Here is a 20656-nt window from a genome sequence, read left to right on the forward strand (position 1 = left end):
ATTCAATCTGTAGTCAGACCGGTAGACTGGGGCTTTCCAGGCCAGAGTTCCCAGCCCCTCTGGCCCTTCCCCAGCCCTGCTCCAATCTAGGTGTCCTGCTCAGCACCTTGCAGCCAGGCCCTTCTCCCTCTACAGGCAGAGGGAGACTCACTGGGCTCCTGGCTCACAGCCTCTTATAGGGGCCAGCTGGGCCTGATTGATCTGGCCACAGTTACAGCTTCTCCCTGAATCCGGCTGGGCTTTTCCCCCCAGCCCTCTCCCCGGGCTGGCCTCAGCTCTGTCAGAGCCAGAGCGGGTATCCACCCCGCTACAGTTGGACAACATAGTTGGGCCGCAGGTGGAGGAAAGGTTTTGGTTTTTGAATCGGTGTTTTCCTTGGTAGTATCAGTTGATAGCGTGACCACTTGGACTTAGCTTGGCTGTAAAGAAACACGCCTGGTATCGATGGATCTCAAAGCATAAGGAATTGAGCGAGCTGTCCATGTTTCAAAGCTGCTCTTTTGCTATTGGGTTATACACAGAGGGACCAACAGCCTCTTTTATGGTTTTATTCCAAAGGCCATCCGAGCCAAACTTGCTGTAACTTTTTTGATGCGTTCCCCTTGTCTCCAAACCACCTCCTCATTCCTGACAGCTATGGGCTTAGACAAGTACTTTTGATGTCTGAATAGATGCTGACAGATCCAGCGGCTTTGGTTTTCCACCCAGGACAAAGAACAGCTTATGACATTTTAGTAACTGCCAGACGTTGAAGCCCGGGAGGACCATTGTGTTTCCCACAAGAGACTTGGGGAAGGGAAGCTGGACTTGTCACTCTGTCATTAACCCCTTACAAACAAAGCCAGGCCTAGTCTGTTCTCCCTTGGGTAATATTCTCTTTGGTTATAGTATGTAGCATCTGTTACCATAGCATTCACCATCTTTGTCCCGACATTGGTAGTTTTAAGGTACAGTTTTAACATGTGGTCTTTTGGACCCAGGAGACCCCTCCCTCAGGTGAGGGGTGTTTTCCATAATGAAAGTAAATCTGTTGTACAGGAAGAATCAGAGAGACTAGCAGAGTATTGATCAATCTGTGGCTTTTATTGTACCCCCTTTCAAATCCAGGTAACAAGATGAGAGCACCATATTGCATTGACTTACAAAGAAAATCTACAAGAGCTAACTGCATCCACCCAGCTTGGCTAAGGAACTAACTAAAGGTTGGGGCCAGGGGTGTTGAGCTGTATGGGCCCGTGGTGCCCAGGCTCCATGAATATTCAGGGCCCGGGGGCCCAGCTCCAGGTCTCTCCTCCGCCTGCCACCCCTGCGTGCCTCCCGGCCCCTACTGCTGCCCCCAGGCGATTTAAAAGGGCCCAGGGGCCCTCAGCCGCTGCCTCCACCGCTGGCAGCGCAGCGGGACTGCCCACATTACAGCGCGGCCACGGCAACGCTGTGATGTGGCCAGCGTAGTCATGCTTTATCACCAGGGAAAAGCTCTCCCAGCGATTAAAAAATAACTATCCTGAATGAGGGGTGGTAGCTTATCGCCAGGAGCACAGTTCCCAGTAATAAAGCGCTGTCTATACTGGCACTTTTCAGCGTTAAAACTTTTGTCGCTCTGGGGGGTGTTTTTTCACACCCCTGAACGACTAAAGTTTTAGTGCTGAAAGGTGGCAGTGGTGACACAGCCTAAGGTGGCTTCCTGCCTGCCTGCTGCGCACTGCTCTGGGAAGCAGCTGGCACGCCCCTGTGGCCCCGCGCGTTGCCCCCAAGCTGAGCCACTGCCAGAGGGGTGTGCGGGTCACTTTTGAAAGCTGGTGCTGCCTGCGGTAAGCACCAACCCCCTGATGGGGCAGAGGGTTGGGGTGCAGCTGGGCCATGTGTCAAGGCTGAATCCCCACTCTGGCACTTGGAGTGCAGAAGGTCAGGGCCTGCAAGGATTTTAAAAATTAATACTTGCCATTTCCAAGATTACAGCTTTTCTCTGACCTTGGCTTGGTAAACACTGCCACCACTCAAATGCAAAAAAAAAAACCTTGAACCCAGGAGGGAGCACTTGGGAATTCCTCTCTGTGGGGTACCCTGAAGCCCTTTCACCCGCCTCCGGGGAAGAGCTGAGAAAGAAAACAAAGGAAAGTAGCTGTTGCCACCAGCTAATTAAACAACATGTACACAAACATCTTAGGGACACAAAAATCCAATCCTGTTCTTAAAAAAGGTTTAATTTATTAAAAACAAAAAGGAAAGCAATACGTTTGGAACTTAAGCTTTTTGCTAGATCTTAAAAGAAACAATTACAAAAATTAAGCATCAAGATTGCTGTCTTGAGGTTCAGCTTAAAGGTTACAAGCAAAACAAAAGCATCTGGGGTTAGCACAGAGGAGTCCATTAGCCATAAGAAATAAACCAAGATAACCCTAATCACGTATTTCTAAACATTTCTGATCTACTTACATATCTGGGGTTTCAGTTAAGTAGGGGTATGAAGTATGATTTGATGGTTTTTTTATATCTGGTTTTAAAGCTTCTTACAGCATTGCTGCTCGGTCTCTCCTCTCTTTCCTGGAAAACCACAACACACAGATAAAGGGAAGTTTTTCCCCATTTTATAAAGTTCTAGCCCTCCCACCGGCTCTCTTGGTGAGGAGCCCACTCCTTTTCCTTTATCTGGGGAACTCTGTTAACCCTTTACGGGTAAAGCAAGCAGAGAACAGCCACCAAGAGGGACTTTATAGCTAACTGACTGGCTGGGTGTCCATAAAAGGGAGCTACCGCCCCTCCTCACTTCATTTATCACAGCATGTCTGCAAATATTTGCTACCGGTCCTTTCTTGGGGAGTATAACTAAGAGTCATGGGCCATAGGAAGGATGAAATCTAAACTGAATATCTGGAGAGAATCTTCCTGATAGTGAGATGTTAGGCTGAGGAATAATCTCCCAATGGAAGTTGGTAGAAGCCCTGGGGCACTTCAAACTAGCGTGGCCAAAGCTCTAGGAAATGTACTCCTGCACTGGCTAGGAGATGGACTTCTGTGGAGGAGAACCTTGTTACGTCATTCCCAAACCAAATTCTAAACTCATAAACCTTTGAGAAAACAGTCACCTCGAGGGCTGCTTTTCAGAATTGTGTTAGGTACTTATGCTAAACAATCTTTTCCACCCTGTATTCAGCTGTGACTATGAGTATGTTTCCCAGACATGAAGAAGAGCTCTGTGTAAGTTCGAAAGCTTCTCTTTCATTTACAGAAGTTGGTCCAATAAAAGATTGTACCTCTCCCACTTTATCTCTTGACCTTGTTAAATGCCTTCCATCTCTAATCCTATGGATGATTCAATAATAGGAACTCTGCTTTTCATGGGAGTCAGACCCCTCCTAAAGAAGAGGCAAATTCAGGCAAAATTAGGTTTAGGTCGGACACTAGGAAAAACTTCCTAACTATCAGGGTGGTTAAGCACTGGAATAAATTGCCCAGGGAGGTTGTGGAATCTCCATCATTGGAGATTTTCAAGAGCAGATTAGACAAACACCTGTCAGGGATGGTTTAGATTGGGGTAGTCAATTATTTTTTGTCAAGGTCTAAATTACTTGGTCAAGGTATAGTCAAGATCCAGACGCCAGAGAAAATAATAATAATAATTAATAAAAAAAATGATAAAAAGTACATAAAAAGATTTTGCGTTCCGTTCAAAAGCATCTGGTGGTCCAGATTTGGCCTGTAGTCCACCTATTGACTACCCCGGTCTAGATAATACTTAGTCTGCCATGAGTGCAGGGGACTGGACTAGATGACCTCTCAAGGTCCCTTCCAGTCCTACGATTCTATGAAAATAATGTAGTCCTTAAATTTCATCTGCCTCAACAGCTAAATCTTGTCTGTTCAGAAGAAAATGGGATTCTGAAAAGCAGCCCTCAAGGTGACAGTTGTCCTAAAGGTTTATGAGTTAGAACGTGGTTTGGGAATTATTTACTCCTAAGCAAATCTGTGCCACTTGTTTTCCTATAGAGGGGTTGGTACAAAAGACCCACAGGCTGGATCACTGAAGATTAATCTCTGCACGTAAGCACAAGACTGCTCTGTGTCAGACAGATAGGGGAGCAGTGGCTGAGTTACATGGAGACTGAGAACGCAGGCCAGATTCTCTAAAAAGCACCCAACTGCCCCAAGTCTGACAGAGACCAGATTTTTCAAACAGCTCAGAACCCATGGTGCTGAACTCTCTTGAAAATCTGTCCCCTAGTAACCCAGTAGTGTATGATTGCTTTGTTTGCGAGGAGTCTTGGCAGGTGGTCCAAAGGGAGAAGCTCTGGGATTTGAAGAGTCAGGGAGTCTGATGGGTGCTAGGGAGGTATTCCTAGGACCTGGCCCTTTAAGGGGAGTTGGGGCCCAGCCTCACCTGTGACTGGTTAGCTGATCAGTCTCAGCTGAGAGGTAGCTAGGGATCAGGTGATTATAAAAGCTGCAAGTAGTCCAGTTGGGGGTGGAGAAGTAGGAAGGCTCCGGTAGTGGGGAGGCTCTTGTGGCAGGCAGTGGAGCAGGGGGACTTCCAGAAGGGGGACTGGCACAGAACATTTGGGAGCGGGGTTCCTCTGGCTGGAAGCTTTGGCCAGGGAGGATAGAGCCCAGTTTGTGGATGACTCTCAGGCAAGTGGCCTGTAGAGTAGAAATCTGTAGGGAATTGAGCGGCCCCTGCAAGGGGGCCTTGGTTTAGGAGGCCAGGTTGCTTGATGCACTGCACTAGGTTTATGTGGAAGGAATAAGGCTGAGCTCTGAGATGAGGGCCTGAAGCAGACTCTGGTCGGGGACTCAGGCCATCCTGTGCTGAGGGGATAGGCCAGCTGCCTATGCAAGCTGTTACTGTCAGTGGGACAGAAGCAGACTCCCACTGCAGTGCAACTTCAGGCATGGAAGGAAATGGCTGGTGTTTGAGGAACACGGGGAGTGAGAAAACTGGAAGAAGGACGGGACTGTTCTCAGCTATATAAACAAGGGGGGTGGGAGTTGCCTGGAGTTTCAAGAAATGTGAGATTGGTGATTCAGGGGTCACCTGCCACCTTCTTCCCAGCTGCGATCTTGGCCAAGTTTTGTGGGCTAAGGAGACGTTTAGCCCCTTTCTCATTTGGCTCTCGAGGGCCTGGCCTCTTCTGACTGGCTGGAGCAGCTGGGTTTGGTGGGGGTTTTTTTTGTTTTGTTTTTTTTGTGGGCCGAGGAGTAAAGTTTAACTCAGAGCAGCAGTGGGTGTCGTGTGGAAATGACATAGGGGCCAGTTCATCCCTGTGCTGAGCTTGGCACAGGGACTGAGGGGGAGGTAAAGGTGGCTTTGTGCCATGGCCAGGCAGCCAGGGATAGCCTGGGCATAGAGCTAGCTCAGCCATGCACTCTTTCCTCAAGTAGGATGGGGTGCAACTGTTCCTGCCAGGGGGAGTTCCTGGGCCTCTTCACATTAGCAGAGCCAGCACACGGGCCCAACACACCCATTACTTTGACCCTGGGAGTCTAATCTTGCAAGGAGCTGAGCGCCCACAACTCCCATGGCTTTAGCACCTTGCAGGGTGGAACCCCTTAACTCTTTAAAGTACAGCTAGCTCTGGGGAGAGCACCCAAGCAATTAGGCTCGGGCATGTGAGATCCAGAAGGGGAAACATTTCCTCTCTGTCTAGTCCAAAGGAGAGGTGGAAAGTGATTTACAAAAACCTGCAACAAAATGAGTGTCTGCTCTGCAGTGCTTACAGAAAGCTGGTGGCCTGTAAAATAGGCCAAACCCAGCTGGGACTATTCAAAAAGGGATAACTAGCCGAATTTTCCCCTCACCATTTGTGCTAGACAATTGCGGAAGAAGTATTAGGATTGTCCAGCAGGTTTAGGCTGGATAAGGATCCCTGAGCCGGGCTGGCTGTTGAGATGTGACAGGCAAAAGAGCTGGAATTTTCCAGGTGAGCCACTCTGAGCACAGAAGGGCGGAGGGAGGGTTAGCACTGCAGTTAGGGTGTGGATGGACTGAAAGAGTTCCCTTCTACCCCAGTGTTGGCACACACCTTCTCAGCCTATGCTGCTTTGTTCACCCATCACTTTTGTTGTTTTGAAGAAAGCTGCATTGGCTAGTGTCGTCAGTGTTGTGGTGCTGAGCTGTGTCGGGAAAGGCTTGTGTGCAAATTTAGAGCCCAGTAGCATAAGGGGTGGGCTGGTCATAACCCAGGCGCAGTGCAGAGATGCTCTGCATGCTCTCTTCATGGAGCTTTGCCCATGTGCTTCTCTCCTGGCCTGATGTTATCCTCCCTTTCTAGTGCTGGACACCTGTTCTGTGCCTTTCTTCCTCTCACACAGCTCTGCTCAATAAGGATCCCCTTGCTGTTCCAGGACTGAGCTTCATATGACTGCCAAAGGCCCTGAGTCCTGACCTGCAGCATTCTGCATTTCCGGCCCTCTGCATCCCAGGGGCAGAAGGTCAGATTGTGTAACAAGGTGTGGGATGTGGTCCAGTATCTATCCAGGACCAGGCGGAGAGCACAAAACTTGTTTCACTTGTGCGTGAAGCCAGAATTTGGACCAGAGAAGAGCTAGTATGTTATAACCCCTCTCTCCTATTGAATTCAAATACTAAGCTTCAGAGTTTAATAGATTAAGTTCAATGTTTTATCCAAACTGACTCAACATTATAAAAGCAATATTGAAACTAGGCTGGTTTGGCTTAGTTGTTGCTGTTGCTAAGAGGGTTGTTGTCACGAGTGGATAGCTCTGAAACCCTGATTTATATTTGAAAATTTTCTTCTCCCGTTTCCCAGTTCGTTTGCGGAGGCAAGGGCTCCTTGGCATGGGAAATGGTGGTGGGGGGTGTGTGTGTGTGTCTGTTTTTCTTTTTTACAGCTGCTCAACAACTATGGGTATGTCTTCACTGCAGTTAACCTAGCTCTGATCCAGGTATTAGCCCAAGCCCCACTTGTGTCCACACACACCAACCTTTACCTGGTGTCACGAGGTGGTCCCCTGTGACTGAAATAGGTCCAGCACCCCTCTACCAGAGCAGGTGCTCCCAAAGGAGCCAGTTTACAAGGCGGGCTGCACTGGGCTGTAAAGGGTCCAGGAGTTCAATGAGATGAGAGCTAAAGGGGAGCTGCGGGGAGAGAGGGTCTCCTGCGGTCGTCCCTGAAGAAGGGAGTTGGGGCTGGGGAAGAACACCCAGCTGAACATTTTGTTGTCCTTTGGGAGAAGGTAAGGAAAGCAAGCCAGGCTTTGCATCTTCCCCAGCTGCTCAGACCTTGCGGAGGCGGGTCAGCACCCAGCTTAAGGCTGGGTGGAAGATTTTGGTTTTGTATGGTTTTTGAGAACTTTGTTAACTTGATGGAGAAACCAGACCCCAGAAAGGCTGAGATTGGCAGAGAGACAGTGTGGAGTTAGTTTAAGGAGCCTTAAGAAAGGGAAACAGGAGGCAGGACACTGCAGAGGCACCCCTGGCCACAAGTGGGTGCTAAGGTAGCAGCCTCCTTGTTACACCTGGGTTTAGAGGTGCTTTAACCCCAGATTAGCTGACCTTGCTGGGAGTATCAGTTAGAACCCAGGCTATGCTTTAACTTGAGCTGGGACTAGGGTGACCAGGTAGCAAGTGTGAAAAATCAGGACGGGGTGGGAGGTAATAGGTGCCTATATGAGACAAAGCCCCAAATATCATGACTGTCCCTATAAAATCGGGTCATCTGGTCACCCTAGCTGGGACCCACCTACTTTGTAGCAAGGATGCAGCTAAACCACTTGAGTTCTGATAGGTTTCAGAGAAGCAGCCGTGTTAGTCTGTATTTGCAAAAAGCAAAGGAGTACTTGTGGCACCTTAGAGACTAACAAATTTATTAGAGCATAAGCTTTCGTGAGCTACAGCTCACTTCATCGGATGCTCACGAAAGCTTATGCTCTAATAAATTTGTTAGTCTCTAAGGTGCCGCAAGTACTCCTTTTCTTTTTGAGTTCTGATAGTCCTCCAGTGCTTTCCCACAATTCCCCCTGAAGGGGAGACAGATTCTCCCACAATTGACCCAGTTGACTGGGAAAGAATTATAGAGCATCTCAACACAGAGAACCCTGGGATACACCCCCAGTACACATGGGTGAGTGAAGCATCAGTGAGGTTCTGGAGTGTGGCTGCTCACACCCAGGCTAGGCCAACCTGGGTGCTGATCCACCTGGGTTAACTGTGCAGTGAAGGCATACTGTATGGTAACTCTAAGGCCTTGTCTACACACACACAATGTACCACTTTAACTATAGCACTACAGTTAGAGCGGTAAAGTTGCCCTAATGTGGTTGCTGTAGAATAAGCACATTTATACCAGTATAACTGCATCCATATTGGAAGATGTATCAGTATAACTATGGTGGAACAAAATCTCTTTGTAGACCAGACCAGATCTGTGGAAAGCATTAAGAAATCGTTGTTAGAATACTGGTTTTAGGTTTTGAGTTTGGGGACGCAGAGTTGGGTGGAAGGGTTGCTTGTCTGTCTGCATGAGGCTCCTGGTAAAAACAGGAGGTGCTGCGTTAAGGGAAATTGTATTTGTATTGTCTGTTCACGGTGAAGTTGTGTGAGGCAATGTGGTCTAGTGGATAGGGACTCCGTAGTCCTGGGCTCTATTCTAAGCTCTGCACCTCACCTGTCTTATGACCGTAGGCAAGTTGCTTTCCTTTTCTTTGCCTTAATTTTCCCCACATGTAATATGGTCTCTTTGTGAAGTGCTTTAAACTCTATGAACGAAATATTATTTATAAAGCTGGATCAAAAGAACTACTAGCCAGATAGGAGGAGAATGTCCTTAAACTTTTTCAGGCCCTGTAGTCAGACCTTCACTAATGACTGGAAGACTTGTGAAGTGCTGGGTTTCACAATTTAACATCTCAAAAGCAAGGTCACTGCACTGCAAAATGTGCTTTGTGTTTGTTTGACAAAGGTGACTTAGGTTAGTTTTCACATTCACTCGATCTCATATGTCACTTTTAAATGTTAGACACCCTTAGTGATATTGTTAGTACTGTACTTAGAATGTAAGGTCTTTGGGGAAGGAGTTGTCTTGTGCCCTGTGTCGGGGGTTTCCAGGCACTAATAATACCTAGCTCTTATTTAAAACCTTTCATCAGTATTGCTTTACAAAAGAGGTCAGTAGCATCGTCTCCAATTTAAAGATGTGGAAACTGAGGCACAGAGTGGGGAAGTGACTGGCATAAGGTCCCCAGCAGGCCAGTGGCAGTCAGGAATAGAAGCCAGGTCTCCTGAGTCCAGTCCATTGCTGTATCCCCTAGGCAACACTGCCTTTCCTTATGCTAGTGCCATACAAACAACAATAATGTTCTGTATTATATTGTGTACATTCTTGAGGAGATTCATTGCAACACTTGGCTACTGTATTAAATCTCTATGAAGAAATGAGGAGAGGCAGCAGATTTGTGTGTGCAAATTACAGGGTACCTGAGTGGGTGAGACACATCTGAACTTATTTTAATGTTGACAATATATTTATTTTCATGTTTATTCCTGGGTCAGAAAGCATGAATAGGATCCTGGTAAACAGCCAGGCAAATAGTTACTTACCAAGTATTTAGTAGCAAAAGGCCTTGTAATTTTCTTTAGTAATGACTGTGATTTCTTCCAGATGGAGTAGCAGCTCTCAGTTCTGTCAGTGCAGAGCAGGGAGTGCCTAGGTTAGTGCATGGTGAGCTATTGTCTCTTGAAAACCTGGCCTCCATTATTACTTTCGCCTGGCCAGGGATCTGAGGACGGATGAAATGTACATGCTCTGAGCTGGTGCCCATCAAAGCCTTTTAATATTCTTTCATTTGTCAAAAGAAAAGGAGTACTTGTGGCACCTTAGAGACTAACAAATTTATTTGAGCATAAGCTTTCGTGAGCTACAGCTCACTTCATCGGATGCATTTGGTGGAAAATACAGAGGGGAGATTTATATACACACACAGAGAGCATGAAACAAAGGGTTTTATCATACACAAACCCATTGTTTCATGATAAAACCCTTTGTTTCATGTTCTCTGTGTGTGTGTGTGTGTGTGTGTGTGTATATAAATCTCCCCTCTGTATTTTCCACCAAATGCATCCGATGAAGTGAGCTGTAGCTCACGAAAGCTTATGCTCAAATAAATTTGTTAGTCTCTAAGGTGCCACAAGTACTCCTTTTCTTTTTGCGAATACAGACTAACATAGCTGCTACTCTGAAACCTTTCATTTGTCAGTTACACTGGAATGATGCAAAGTCACTGCCGGCATCGGCCCAGCCGTAAATTGCTGCTGAGTTGCTTTTGTGTCGTTTTATGAGGCAGTATAGCTCTCTTGTGATGGACTTATCTTCAAAGATAATTATCTTCATTTTAACTCGTTTTCTGACGCTTGTCTCTGTCCCCAGCTGTGTGGCGCTGGCAAAACAGGCTGTGCACTGCATCTGTATCTCGGTGCTGCAATGGCTAATGATTTTTTAAAAATAAATTCAGAGCAGCTGTTACCAGGCCAAAGGGAATGGTAAATTATTGCAGACAAAGTGCTTTGTTGTACATCCAGCCACTACTGCCTGTTGCTCTAAGCCAAGGTGTGAAGCAAGCCTGTCTCCTCCCACTGAAGTGCAGAGGGCCTCCTCGGTACTGATTCTGCCTTCGCGTTGAGGGACCTAGCCGTAGTTTTGCCAGATTTAGCGCTAGGTGGGGGTGAACTATGGAAGCTCAGCTAATGTGACTGTGCTCACTGGGCATCCCTGCTGTATGGTCTTTGTCACATTGTACACGAGCAAATCTAGTTAGGTATTTTCTTGGGAATCTTAAACTTCATAATGTTCTTTGGCCAGTTTCTTTCCTAATAGTTTGGGGCAATGGTGTCTTGTGGTGAGACTAGAGCAGAGGGAGCCAGGACTCGTGGGTGCTGTTCCTGGCTCTGTGACCTTGGGCACGTACTGTGCGCTGCAGTTCGCTCAGCAGTGAAGTGGGCATCAGACTTACCAAATGCACAGTTGGGTTGTGAGGTTAAATGCTGGAGCACTGCCTGAGGCAAAGAGCTCCAGAAATGCGGAATATTATGAGCTGTTTCCCAATTGTGTGTCTTTGAAGGCAGCACCAGTAGGAGAGGATCTATGCAAAACAACCATACGCTCCCATGCAATCACTGCTGCTATTAGGTACACTAACCTAGGACTTGGGAGACCCGGGTTCACTTCCCTCTTCTGTTGCTGACTGCCTGGGTGACCTTGGGAAAGTCACTTAGTCTCTCTGTGCCTCCATTCCTCATCTGTATAATGGGGTAATAGGGTTACCTGCCTCACGGGTGCAGATGAGGATAAATCCAGTAGATTGTGGGGTGCTCAGATACCAGAGTGATGGGGGGCCAATCAGGATCAGTGTCTCATTATGCTAAGGCTGTACAAATATATTGTCGGGATGCTGTCCCTGCTCCAAAGAGCTTATGGGCCATTATTCTTGATCGGAGCATACAGAGTTAATAGGTTTCAGAGTAGCAGCCGTGTTAGTCTGTATTCGCAAAAAGAAAAGGAGTACTTGTGGCACCTTAGAGACTAACAAATTTATTTGAGCATAAGCTTTCGTGAGCTGTAGCTCGAAACGAAAAGCTTATGCTCAAATAAATGTTAGTCTCTAAGGTGCCACAAGTACTCCTTTTTTTAAGAGTTAATAGTGGCATGCTCACAGTTCCAATTTTCCTCCTGTAACCCTTGCTTTATTCCCAGACTGCTGCTCCCTCTTCGCTGTCACCCTCAGACCAAGGCTATGAAGTTCCAAAAATTTGCTGGAGTTGAACAGCTAGTTTGGCTCCCCAGCAGAAAGCTCCCCTGGGGCAGACTGGAGAGCAGGGGGCCTAGAGCCATAGAATTCCATTCCATGTCTGTTGAACTTCTGTATCCCTTGGGTTGCTTTGATGTTTCTCATGGCTGTTTGTCACTGTCTTTATGCCTTGGATGCAAGCTTCAGGACTGGGTGAAAGCATGTGTGGGGGTGATAACAGCCAGGAGCAGTCACTTTTGTGCAAAATGCACGAGAACCAATTTGGCTGCACAGCAGTGAGGGGAATTGATCCGCTTCCTCAAGCTGGTGCATTTAAAAATAGATACTGCAATGGTTTTAATCTGAGCCCGGCATCCACCACTGATAGGGCTCCTTGGGGAGTTCCAGCTAATTGCTGCATAAAGGCGATGAGTTTATTCTGTCTAATGAAATTAATGAAAAGTACAATAACCATTAGTATATAAATAGGGCACGACATGAGCATTATCTCTGAGGGCTGTGCATGGGCAGCGTGTTCTGGATGTTCTAAATTGTAACACTGCTGTAACAAGGATTTTGTTTCTTCCTGAATTAATTTTTCCCCTTTCAATCTGATCTGCAAACATTTGTAAATATTCCTTGCTTTGAAACGGCTTCAGTCCACATGACTGCTGCCCATTGGAAATGCAGGTGACCAAGCTAAATGAAACTAATTTCTCCTTTCTGCACTGAATGAACAAGGCTGGGGCAAGAATCAATTTGCACAGGTGTTAATTTACTTTTCAACATTCCTTTCCCTCCATATTTGGGCTTCAGGGAGGAAGATGAAGGTCTTTTTCCTTCATCCCCTCACCTTATTGCTTCCTGCTGGCCTTAAGGTGCTGTTTTCGCTGAATGTTGACTCTTTATAAACAGCACTGTGGGAATTCCTCATCTGTTCCCCTGTCAATGTCTCTAAGTCAACAAATCTAAAGCATTTTTCTCACTGCCAGCCTTGGAAACTTATCCAAGGATCTGAGAGTTAGGCTGGGTTTTCCTCTTGCACATCAACTGTAATAAACAGTTGTAGGCAAGATTCTGATCTCAGTGACCCCTTTGTAACCTCATTGCATTCCTTTGATGTGCTCTGGTGTAACTGATTGGAACATGGGTTAAAGAGGAGACTACAACGGGTCATACTGAAAGGGGAACTGTCAGGCTGGAGGGAGCTTATTAGTGGAGTTCTTCAGGGATCAGTCTTATTTAACATTTTCATAAATGACCTTGGAATGAAAACTGGACTAAAAGTGCTAATAAGATTTGGGGATTATGCAAAGTTGGAGGTATTGCCAATATGGAGGAGGATCAGAATATCATCTGAGAAGATCTGGAAGACCTTGAAAAATCTAATAGATATGGGATGAAATTTAATAGTGCAAGGGAATGCACTTAGGGACTAACAACAAGAATTTTTGCTATAAGCTGGAAACATATCAGTTGGAAGTGACAGAGAGAAGAAAGATCTGGGTGTATGAGTTGATCACAGGATGACTATGAGACATCAATGTGATGCGCAGTCCTAGGATGCATCAGGTGAGGTATTTCCAGTAGAGATTGGGCAGTGTTGATATCATCATACAAGGCACTGGTGAGACCTCACCTGGAATATTGTGTGCAGTTCTGGGCTTCCATGTTTAAGAAAGGTGAACTCAAACTAGAACAGGTGCAAAGAAGGGCTACTAGGATGATCCAAGGAAAAGAAAACCTACCTTACTAGAGGAGACTCAAAAAGCTTGGCTGGTTTAGCATAGCCAAACAATGGCTGAGGGGAGATATGATTGCTCTCTATAAATACATCAGAGGCATAAACACCAGAGAGGTAGAGGAGTTATTTAAATTAAGGGCCAATATGGGCACAAGAACAAATAGATATAACGTGGAAATGGCCATTAACAATTTTAGGCTTGAAATTAGATGAAAGTGTCTAACCATCATAGGAGTGAGGTTCCAGAACAGCCTCCCACAAGGAGTAGTGGGAACAAAAAACCTAGCTTGTTTTAAGACTGATAAGTTTATGGAGGGGATGGCATGATGAGATGGGCCGCATGGCATTGTAGGCAGTCTGCAACTGCTAGTAGCAAATATCCCCAGCAGCCAGAGATGGGACATTAGGTGGGAAGGGCTCTGAGTTACTACAGAAAATTATTTCCCGGGTGTCTAGCTGATGGGTCTTGTTGATGTTTTCAGGATCTAACTGATCGCCATATTTGGGGTTGGGAAGGAATTTTCCCCCAGGTCAGATTGGCAGGGACCCTGGGGGGTTTTTCACCTTTCTCTTCAGTGTGGGGCAGGGTCACTTGCTGATTTGAACTAGAGTGGATTCTCTGTAACTTGCAGTTTTTAAATCAAGATTTGAGGATGTCAATAACTCAGCTAGAGGTTATGGATCTATTACAGAAGTAGGTGGGTGAGGTTCTGTGGCCTGCAATTCGCAGGTCAGGCTAGATGATCACGATAACCTTCAGGTCTGAGTGTCTAGCCAGCAATTGTTTCATGTCCCATGTAAGGACCTGTAAAGGAGCCGGACTCACACAGCGGCGCCTCCTGCTGGTCATCCAGGAATTAGCTCTTTCCACTGTGGAGCGCCGTCTGCAGGCCGGTGATCCATACAGCTCTGGCCCCTGTGTCCCTCACAGACCCTGGTGCCCCTTTCTCTGGGGTACTGCCCCCTGGCAGTAACCCCACACTCTGCCTCTGGGTCTCCCCTTCCTAGGGAACCCCCAACCCACTATCCCCACCTTGCCTCAATCTGGCTACTGCCAATCATCACCAAGCCCCCGCTCCCTGGGGCAGACTGCAGCGTAAAGGCCACTCATCATAGGCAAGGGGTTCGGACCTGTTGCCTTCCTCTGCCTCCCAGTACCTCTATGGGCCTTGGACCCAGCCCTACCAGGCCCAACTGGGGAATTGCCAGCCCGGAGCGACCCCTCTCAGCCTGCTCCTTCCCCAGCACGGCACTATCCTCAGTATCCTGTCCGGTAGGCAGGCAGCCAGGCCCTGCTCTCTCCCATCCCGGAAAGAGACTCTTTGGGCCTCTGGCTCCCAGCCTTTTTATACAGGCCAGCTGGGGCCTGATTGGGGTGTGACCTAGCTGCGGCTGCTTCCCCAATCAGCCTGCCACAGCCCTCTCCAGGGCTGCTTTTAACCCCTTCTATTTTAGGAACAGGGTAGCCACCCTGCTACAGGACCTAATAGGCTCCAGCTTGCTCTTCGTAGCTGCATTGACTCAGCAGGGTTATGAGGAATAAAAGGTCAGCAGCGGTGGGTCTGGATTTTCCCAGGGAGCAGGTCTTGGGAATCAGAGGAAGAGGTTTTTACACAGTCACTTTTGGAGAAGAACCAGCATCTGTGTTGACCTGAAAATGAGTCTGCTCAGCTGGCAGATCCAACAAACAGAATGAATGGAGCTGAGGTTTGGTGGTGGGTGGGGCTGAAGCTGTCCAAAGGGAGCAGTGATTGACCGTGGAGACACACCACTTCCTTTAGGGTGTTTTCAAGCTGTGGATGCTGAACTGCAAGGAGGTTGTGAGAGGCTTTAGGTTTTGTTTAAGGGAGTGAGGCTTTTTGTTTGACAAAACAGGACAATCTCATTAGGAACAGCTGAGTGCCTGAAACACACATAGCTAGGGGTAGGCAGCAAAAATGAGGAGGCTAAAGTAGCTGGATATTTTGAATGATTCATTATAGAATGGTTTTCTGGACATTTTCTTTCTAATATTTGTATTCTCCATAGCAGATGCAGTACTGACTTATTTTAAAAAAGTTCAATATTTTGTATCCCCTAGGTGTGAAATAAAATTAGCAGCTAGAAATTTGTCACAAATTTCTGCTTTCAGCATTAAGTCGGAGCATGGTCTCTATAGACATGTTTCCTGCTCCAGCATCAGTCATGGGGTAGTCGCCAGCCCAGTCCATTGTTGGGAGAAGTGTGGGTGGGAGAGATGCTATTACAGAAGACGAGCAAATGAGGAAATCAAGCACGCAATTAAAGACCAGACTTGCCTCCAGTGATCCATTTGAGGTATTCAGTAGCTTTCGGTGAGATGGGCCTGTTTGAATGAATAAACATTTCTGTTAATTTTTAAAGCCCTGTTAACTCTAATTCGCTATCATTTCATTGTGACTTGAACACAGATGGTTTGCAACTGGAATGGGATCTCAACAAGACATGCTGATTCCACCTGCAGTGGTTAATAGAAGGGGAATTAACACAATTCATGTGGCCCAGGATCGCCTTTGATACAGCTATTTCCTGTGCTCCCTTGCTGGATCTTTGATTTCCATTCTGTGTGAGTCTCTGCTTTGACATATGGCTTTGTCTCTCCTGTGCCACAGGGTGACTAAAGAAGTGGATGCTGCCTCAAAAGAAGCCAAATCCTTTCTGAAGCAGCAAGAGAAGGAGAAAGCGCAGCCAGCGGCTCCTGCTTCCCTTCCGACAGTCTCTGGGTGAGTGCATGTGTTTTAAATCTAGGGATTGCCTGAGTTTCTGGGGAGGAGGGAGCCCCACTTAGTGAGTAAGGCCTAAGCCTATGCTGTTAAAGTCAAAGGAAGCTTTGCATCGACTTCAGTGGGAGCAGGACTGAGCGCTGGAGGCCTGATTCTGAGAGGCACTGAGTATGCACAACTCCCAGGACTCAGTAGTTCTCAGGATCAGGCTCTAATTCTGTTGTTACACCATCTTGTCCCAAGAGGTGATATTTCTATTACTGATCTTTTTGTTCTGGACCCCACACCTGGCTGAGTAGAATGTTACTCCGAGCGTTGATTCTGCTCAAGCTCAAGTGGAGAATTCTGGGATGAGCCCAGCTCTCACTATAGGTCTGAAGGAACTGTCAGATTGACTCCGTGGATCTGTGACGCTTGTCCTTATGAATGACTTGAAAAACTCAGGACAACCTTCTTACCTAGCTAGGGCACAAAAGAAATGCGTCCACGTTCTATTGGGGATTTTTTTTCTAGACCTAAGCCATCTCTTAGCAAAAGTGGATGGGAACCTGGGAGGCAGTGACCATGAGATGGACGAGTTCAGGATCCTGACACAAGGAAAAAAGGAGAGCAGCAGGGTACGTACCCTGGACTTCAGAAAAGCAGGCTTTGATTCCCTCAGGGAATTGATGGGCAGGATCCCCTGGGAGAATAACATGGGGGGAAAGGAGTCCAGGAGAGCTGGCTGTATTTTAAAGAATCCTTATTGAGGTTACAGGAACAAACCATCCCGATGTGTAGAAAGAATAGTAAATATAGCCGGCGACCAGCTTGGCTTAATGGTGAAATCCTTGCTGATCTTAAACACAACAAAGAAGCTTACAAGAAGTGGAAGATTGGACAAATGACCAGGGAGTATAAAAATATTGCTCAGGCAGGAGCAAAATCAGGAAGACCAAATCACACTTAGGGTTGCAGCTAGCAAGAGATGTTATGAGTAACAAGAAGAGTTTCTTCAGGTATGTTAGCAACAAGAAGAAAGTCAAGGAAAGTATGGGCCCCTTACTGAATGAGGGAGGCAACCTCGTGATAGAGGATGTGGAAAAAGCTAAGGTACTCAATGCTTTTTTTTTTTTTTTTGCATCTGTCTTCATGAACAAGGTCAGCTCCCAGACCACTGCACTGGGCAGCACAGCATGGGGAGGAGGTGACCAGCCCTCTGTGGAGAAAGAAGTGCTTCAGGACTAATTAGAAAAGCTGGACGAGCACAAGTCCATGGGGCTGGATGCCTGCATCCGAGGGTGCTAAAGGAGTTGGTGGATGTGATGGCAGAGCCATTGGCCATTATGTTTGAAAATTCATGGCGATTGGGGGAGGTCCCGGATGACTGGAAAAAGGCTAATGTAGTGCCCATCTTTAAAAAAGGGAAGAAGGAAGATCCGGGGAACTACAGGCCACTCAGCCTCACCTCAGTCCCTGCAAAAAATCATGAAGCAGGTCCTCAAGGAATCAATTCTAAAGCACTTGGAGGAGAAGAAAGTGATCAGGAACAGTCAGCATGGATTCACCAAGGGCAAGTCATGCCTGACTAATCTAATTGCCTTCTATGACAAGATAACTGGCTCTGTGGGTGAGGGGAAAGCAGTGGATGTGTTATTCCTTGACTTTAGCAAAGCTTTTGATATGGTCTCCCATAGTATTCTTGCCAGCAAGTTAAAGTATGGGCTGGATGAATGGACTATAAGGTGGATAGAAAGTTGGCTAGATTGTCAGGCTCAACGGGTAGTGTTCAATGGCTCCATGTCTAGTTGGCAGCCGGTATCAAGCGGAGTGCCCCAAGGGTCAGTCCTGGGGCTGGTTTTGTTAAATATCTTCACTAATGATCTGGAGGATGGCGTGGACTGCACCCTCAGCAAGACACTAAACTGAGAGGAGTGGTAGATACACTGGAGGGTAGGGATAGGATACAGAGAGACCTAGACATTAGAGGATTGGGCCAAAAGAAATCTGATGAGGTTCAACATAGGCAAGTGCAGAGTCCTGCACTTAGGACGGAAGAATCCCATGCACTGCTACAGACTAGAGACCGAATGGCTAGGCAGCAGTTCTGCAGAGAAGGACCAAGGGATTACAGTGGACGAGACGCTGGATATGAGTCAACAGTGTGCTATTGTTGCCAAGAAGGCTAATGGCATTTTGGGCTGTATAAGTAGGGGCATTACCAGCCGATTGAGGGACGTGATCATTCCCCTCTATTCAACATTGGTGAAGCTTCATCTGGAGTACTGTGTCCAGTTTTTGGCCCCACACTACAAGAAGGATGTGGAAAAATTGGAAAACGTCCAGCGGAGGGCAAGAAAAATGATTAGGGGACTGGAACACATGACTTGTGAGAAGAGACTGAGGGAACTGGGATTGTTCAGTCTGCGGAAGAGAAGAATGGGGGGGGATTTGATAGCTGCTTTCAACTACCCAAAAGGGGGTTCCAAAAAGGATGGATCTAGATTGTTCTCAGTGGTAGCACATGACAGAATGAGGAGTAATGGTCTGAAGTTGCCGTGGGGGAGGTTTAGGTTGGATATTAGGAAAAACTTTTTCATTGGAGGGTGGTGAAGCACTGGAATGCATTACCTAGGGGGTGGTGGAACCTTCATTTTGCGGTTTTTAAGGTCAGGCTTGACAAAACCCTGGCTGGTATGATTTAGTTGGGGGTTGGACTAGATGACCTCCTGAGGTCCCTTTCAACCCTGATATTCTATGATTCTTTGTGTTTGAAGAGACCTAAAATGGGTTTGATTGGAATGTGGGTAGAATGAAAACCACTACATTGTTGTTTCTATCCGCTTAAAGTGGGTTTGAAAGGACAGTTTCTTGGTGTGAGTTAATTCTGATATTAACTAGTAGAGCTTGAGTTCTTCAGCATCTGCAGCTGGATCATCACTCTGAAATTATCCATTTGAATATTGTCTTGCCCGTTAGCTAAATTGGGGAAATGTAAACATAGACCGTTATGAGGACTTTGAGGAATGAATGTGTATATAAGCTTAGTATTGTCACTTGTGACAGAATCATGGAGTAGCGTGCTTGTCATGTAGGGCAGTCTTCACGACAAAGTTAACTCGGGTTAAGGGTTGCCTCTAACTCGAGTCCTGTCCACACACATGCACCCTTCACTAGAATGTGGGTGCTTTGAACTCGAGTTGGCTGCCTGTCAGGAGATACAGGGCTCAAGTGAGCACAACTTGTCAGCTGTTAACATAAGCAGTGTGCAGGGTGGGTACAGATTAGCACCTCCTGCACTGTCTCCCCACAGTTCCCTCTGAGTGCCAAGAAAGGATAGACAAGTTCTCTCACAATACACTTTGCAATAATGTGTAGTGTTACTCAGTTTACTGCAGTGCAAAGAATCATGGGATGTGCCCCTAGAAGTCTTAGCACCCCACCCAAATATATTGTGTGAGTAAATGAGGGCACTCCTTTAAAACGTCCTGCTTCTCAAGTGAATGAAATGGGGCCAGTTGCCCATCACTAGACCCCTGCCCACTTGAGTGAAGAGACCAGAAACAGCCTGCTGAAAACATGAGCCGAGGTTGACGAGTTGGGTGGCATGCCAGCAAGGGGAGGCATGTCATGCATGGTCTGGCGTTGTAGAGTAAAATTTAGCTGCAGATCAGCAGTTTGTGGCACAGCCTAATGACTTGACACAGCCAAAAGCACTTCTGACATCCCCTTTGCTGGTGTGTATGCCCCCAAACACTCTAAACTCTACAGCATACTGTCATGATGGCAAATACATAATTTTATGGGGCTTTGATTAGTTCAGTGTTTGGAACGAGCTCAAGTCAGAAAAAATCAAAGGGCACTAGACTGTTGCAAAGTCAGTCTGTGCAAGCCTCTTGCAGACCTAGTGTGCACTGCTATAATATCCTAATATCCTGCTGCCCTAAGCAGGCTTCCTGGTGGACTTTTGCTGTACGTGATTTTCTTTGTACATGTCACTGGGGATAATCCATCCTGGTGCGTTTGCTCCGACCATCGATTGGGACTCTTTCCTTTAAGCACAAAGGTAAACGTGCTTCAGAGAATTCTGCTCCCAGTTTGGAAACCAGCCAATGTACTTTCAGGTAAGAAAATTACTAACAGTCCTGATTTGTGTCTTTAAGTCAGAATGAGTGCATTTTCTTAATGTAAAGGTGCCTTAGTTTCCAGACACTGAACCCAGCTAGTGTCTGGGCAGTGACTCCATGTTTCTGAAGTGAGGATCTCCAGACTGCTCTGACACGACATCTCTGTGTGTGTGAGAGAAGGAGCAGTCTGGTTGAAGATAACATGGCCCTTTGTCTGGTCTGTTTAGCACACTGTGAGCTCTTTGGGGCAGGGACTGTCTGCCCCCTGTGTATTACATCACCTAGCACAGTGGGGCCCTGAAATGCATCCGATGAAGTGAGCTGTAGCT

The 20656-nt window shown here is 46.8% G+C and overlaps 1 protein-coding gene across 6 annotated transcripts in view; it reads left to right on the forward strand.

The window, feature by feature from the left end:
• The window catches only part of CFDP1 (craniofacial development protein 1), a 121195-nt gene that overhangs the window by 33446 nt on the left and 67093 nt on the right, over positions 1-20656 (forward strand). For all 6 annotated transcript variants that reach the window (XM_043495356.1, XM_043495358.1, XM_038368948.2 and 3 more), the window contains exon 5: positions 16111-16221. In XM_043495356.1, the coding sequence (XP_043351291.1) occupies positions 16111-16221 (111 nt within the window). The remainder of the gene's footprint in view (positions 1-16110; positions 16222-20656) is intronic.

Source organism: Dermochelys coriacea, chromosome 12, assembly GCF_009764565.3.
Source record: "Dermochelys coriacea isolate rDerCor1 chromosome 12, rDerCor1.pri.v4, whole genome shotgun sequence".
In the NCBI taxonomy this organism is placed as follows: Eukaryota; Metazoa; Chordata; order Testudines; family Dermochelyidae; genus Dermochelys; species Dermochelys coriacea.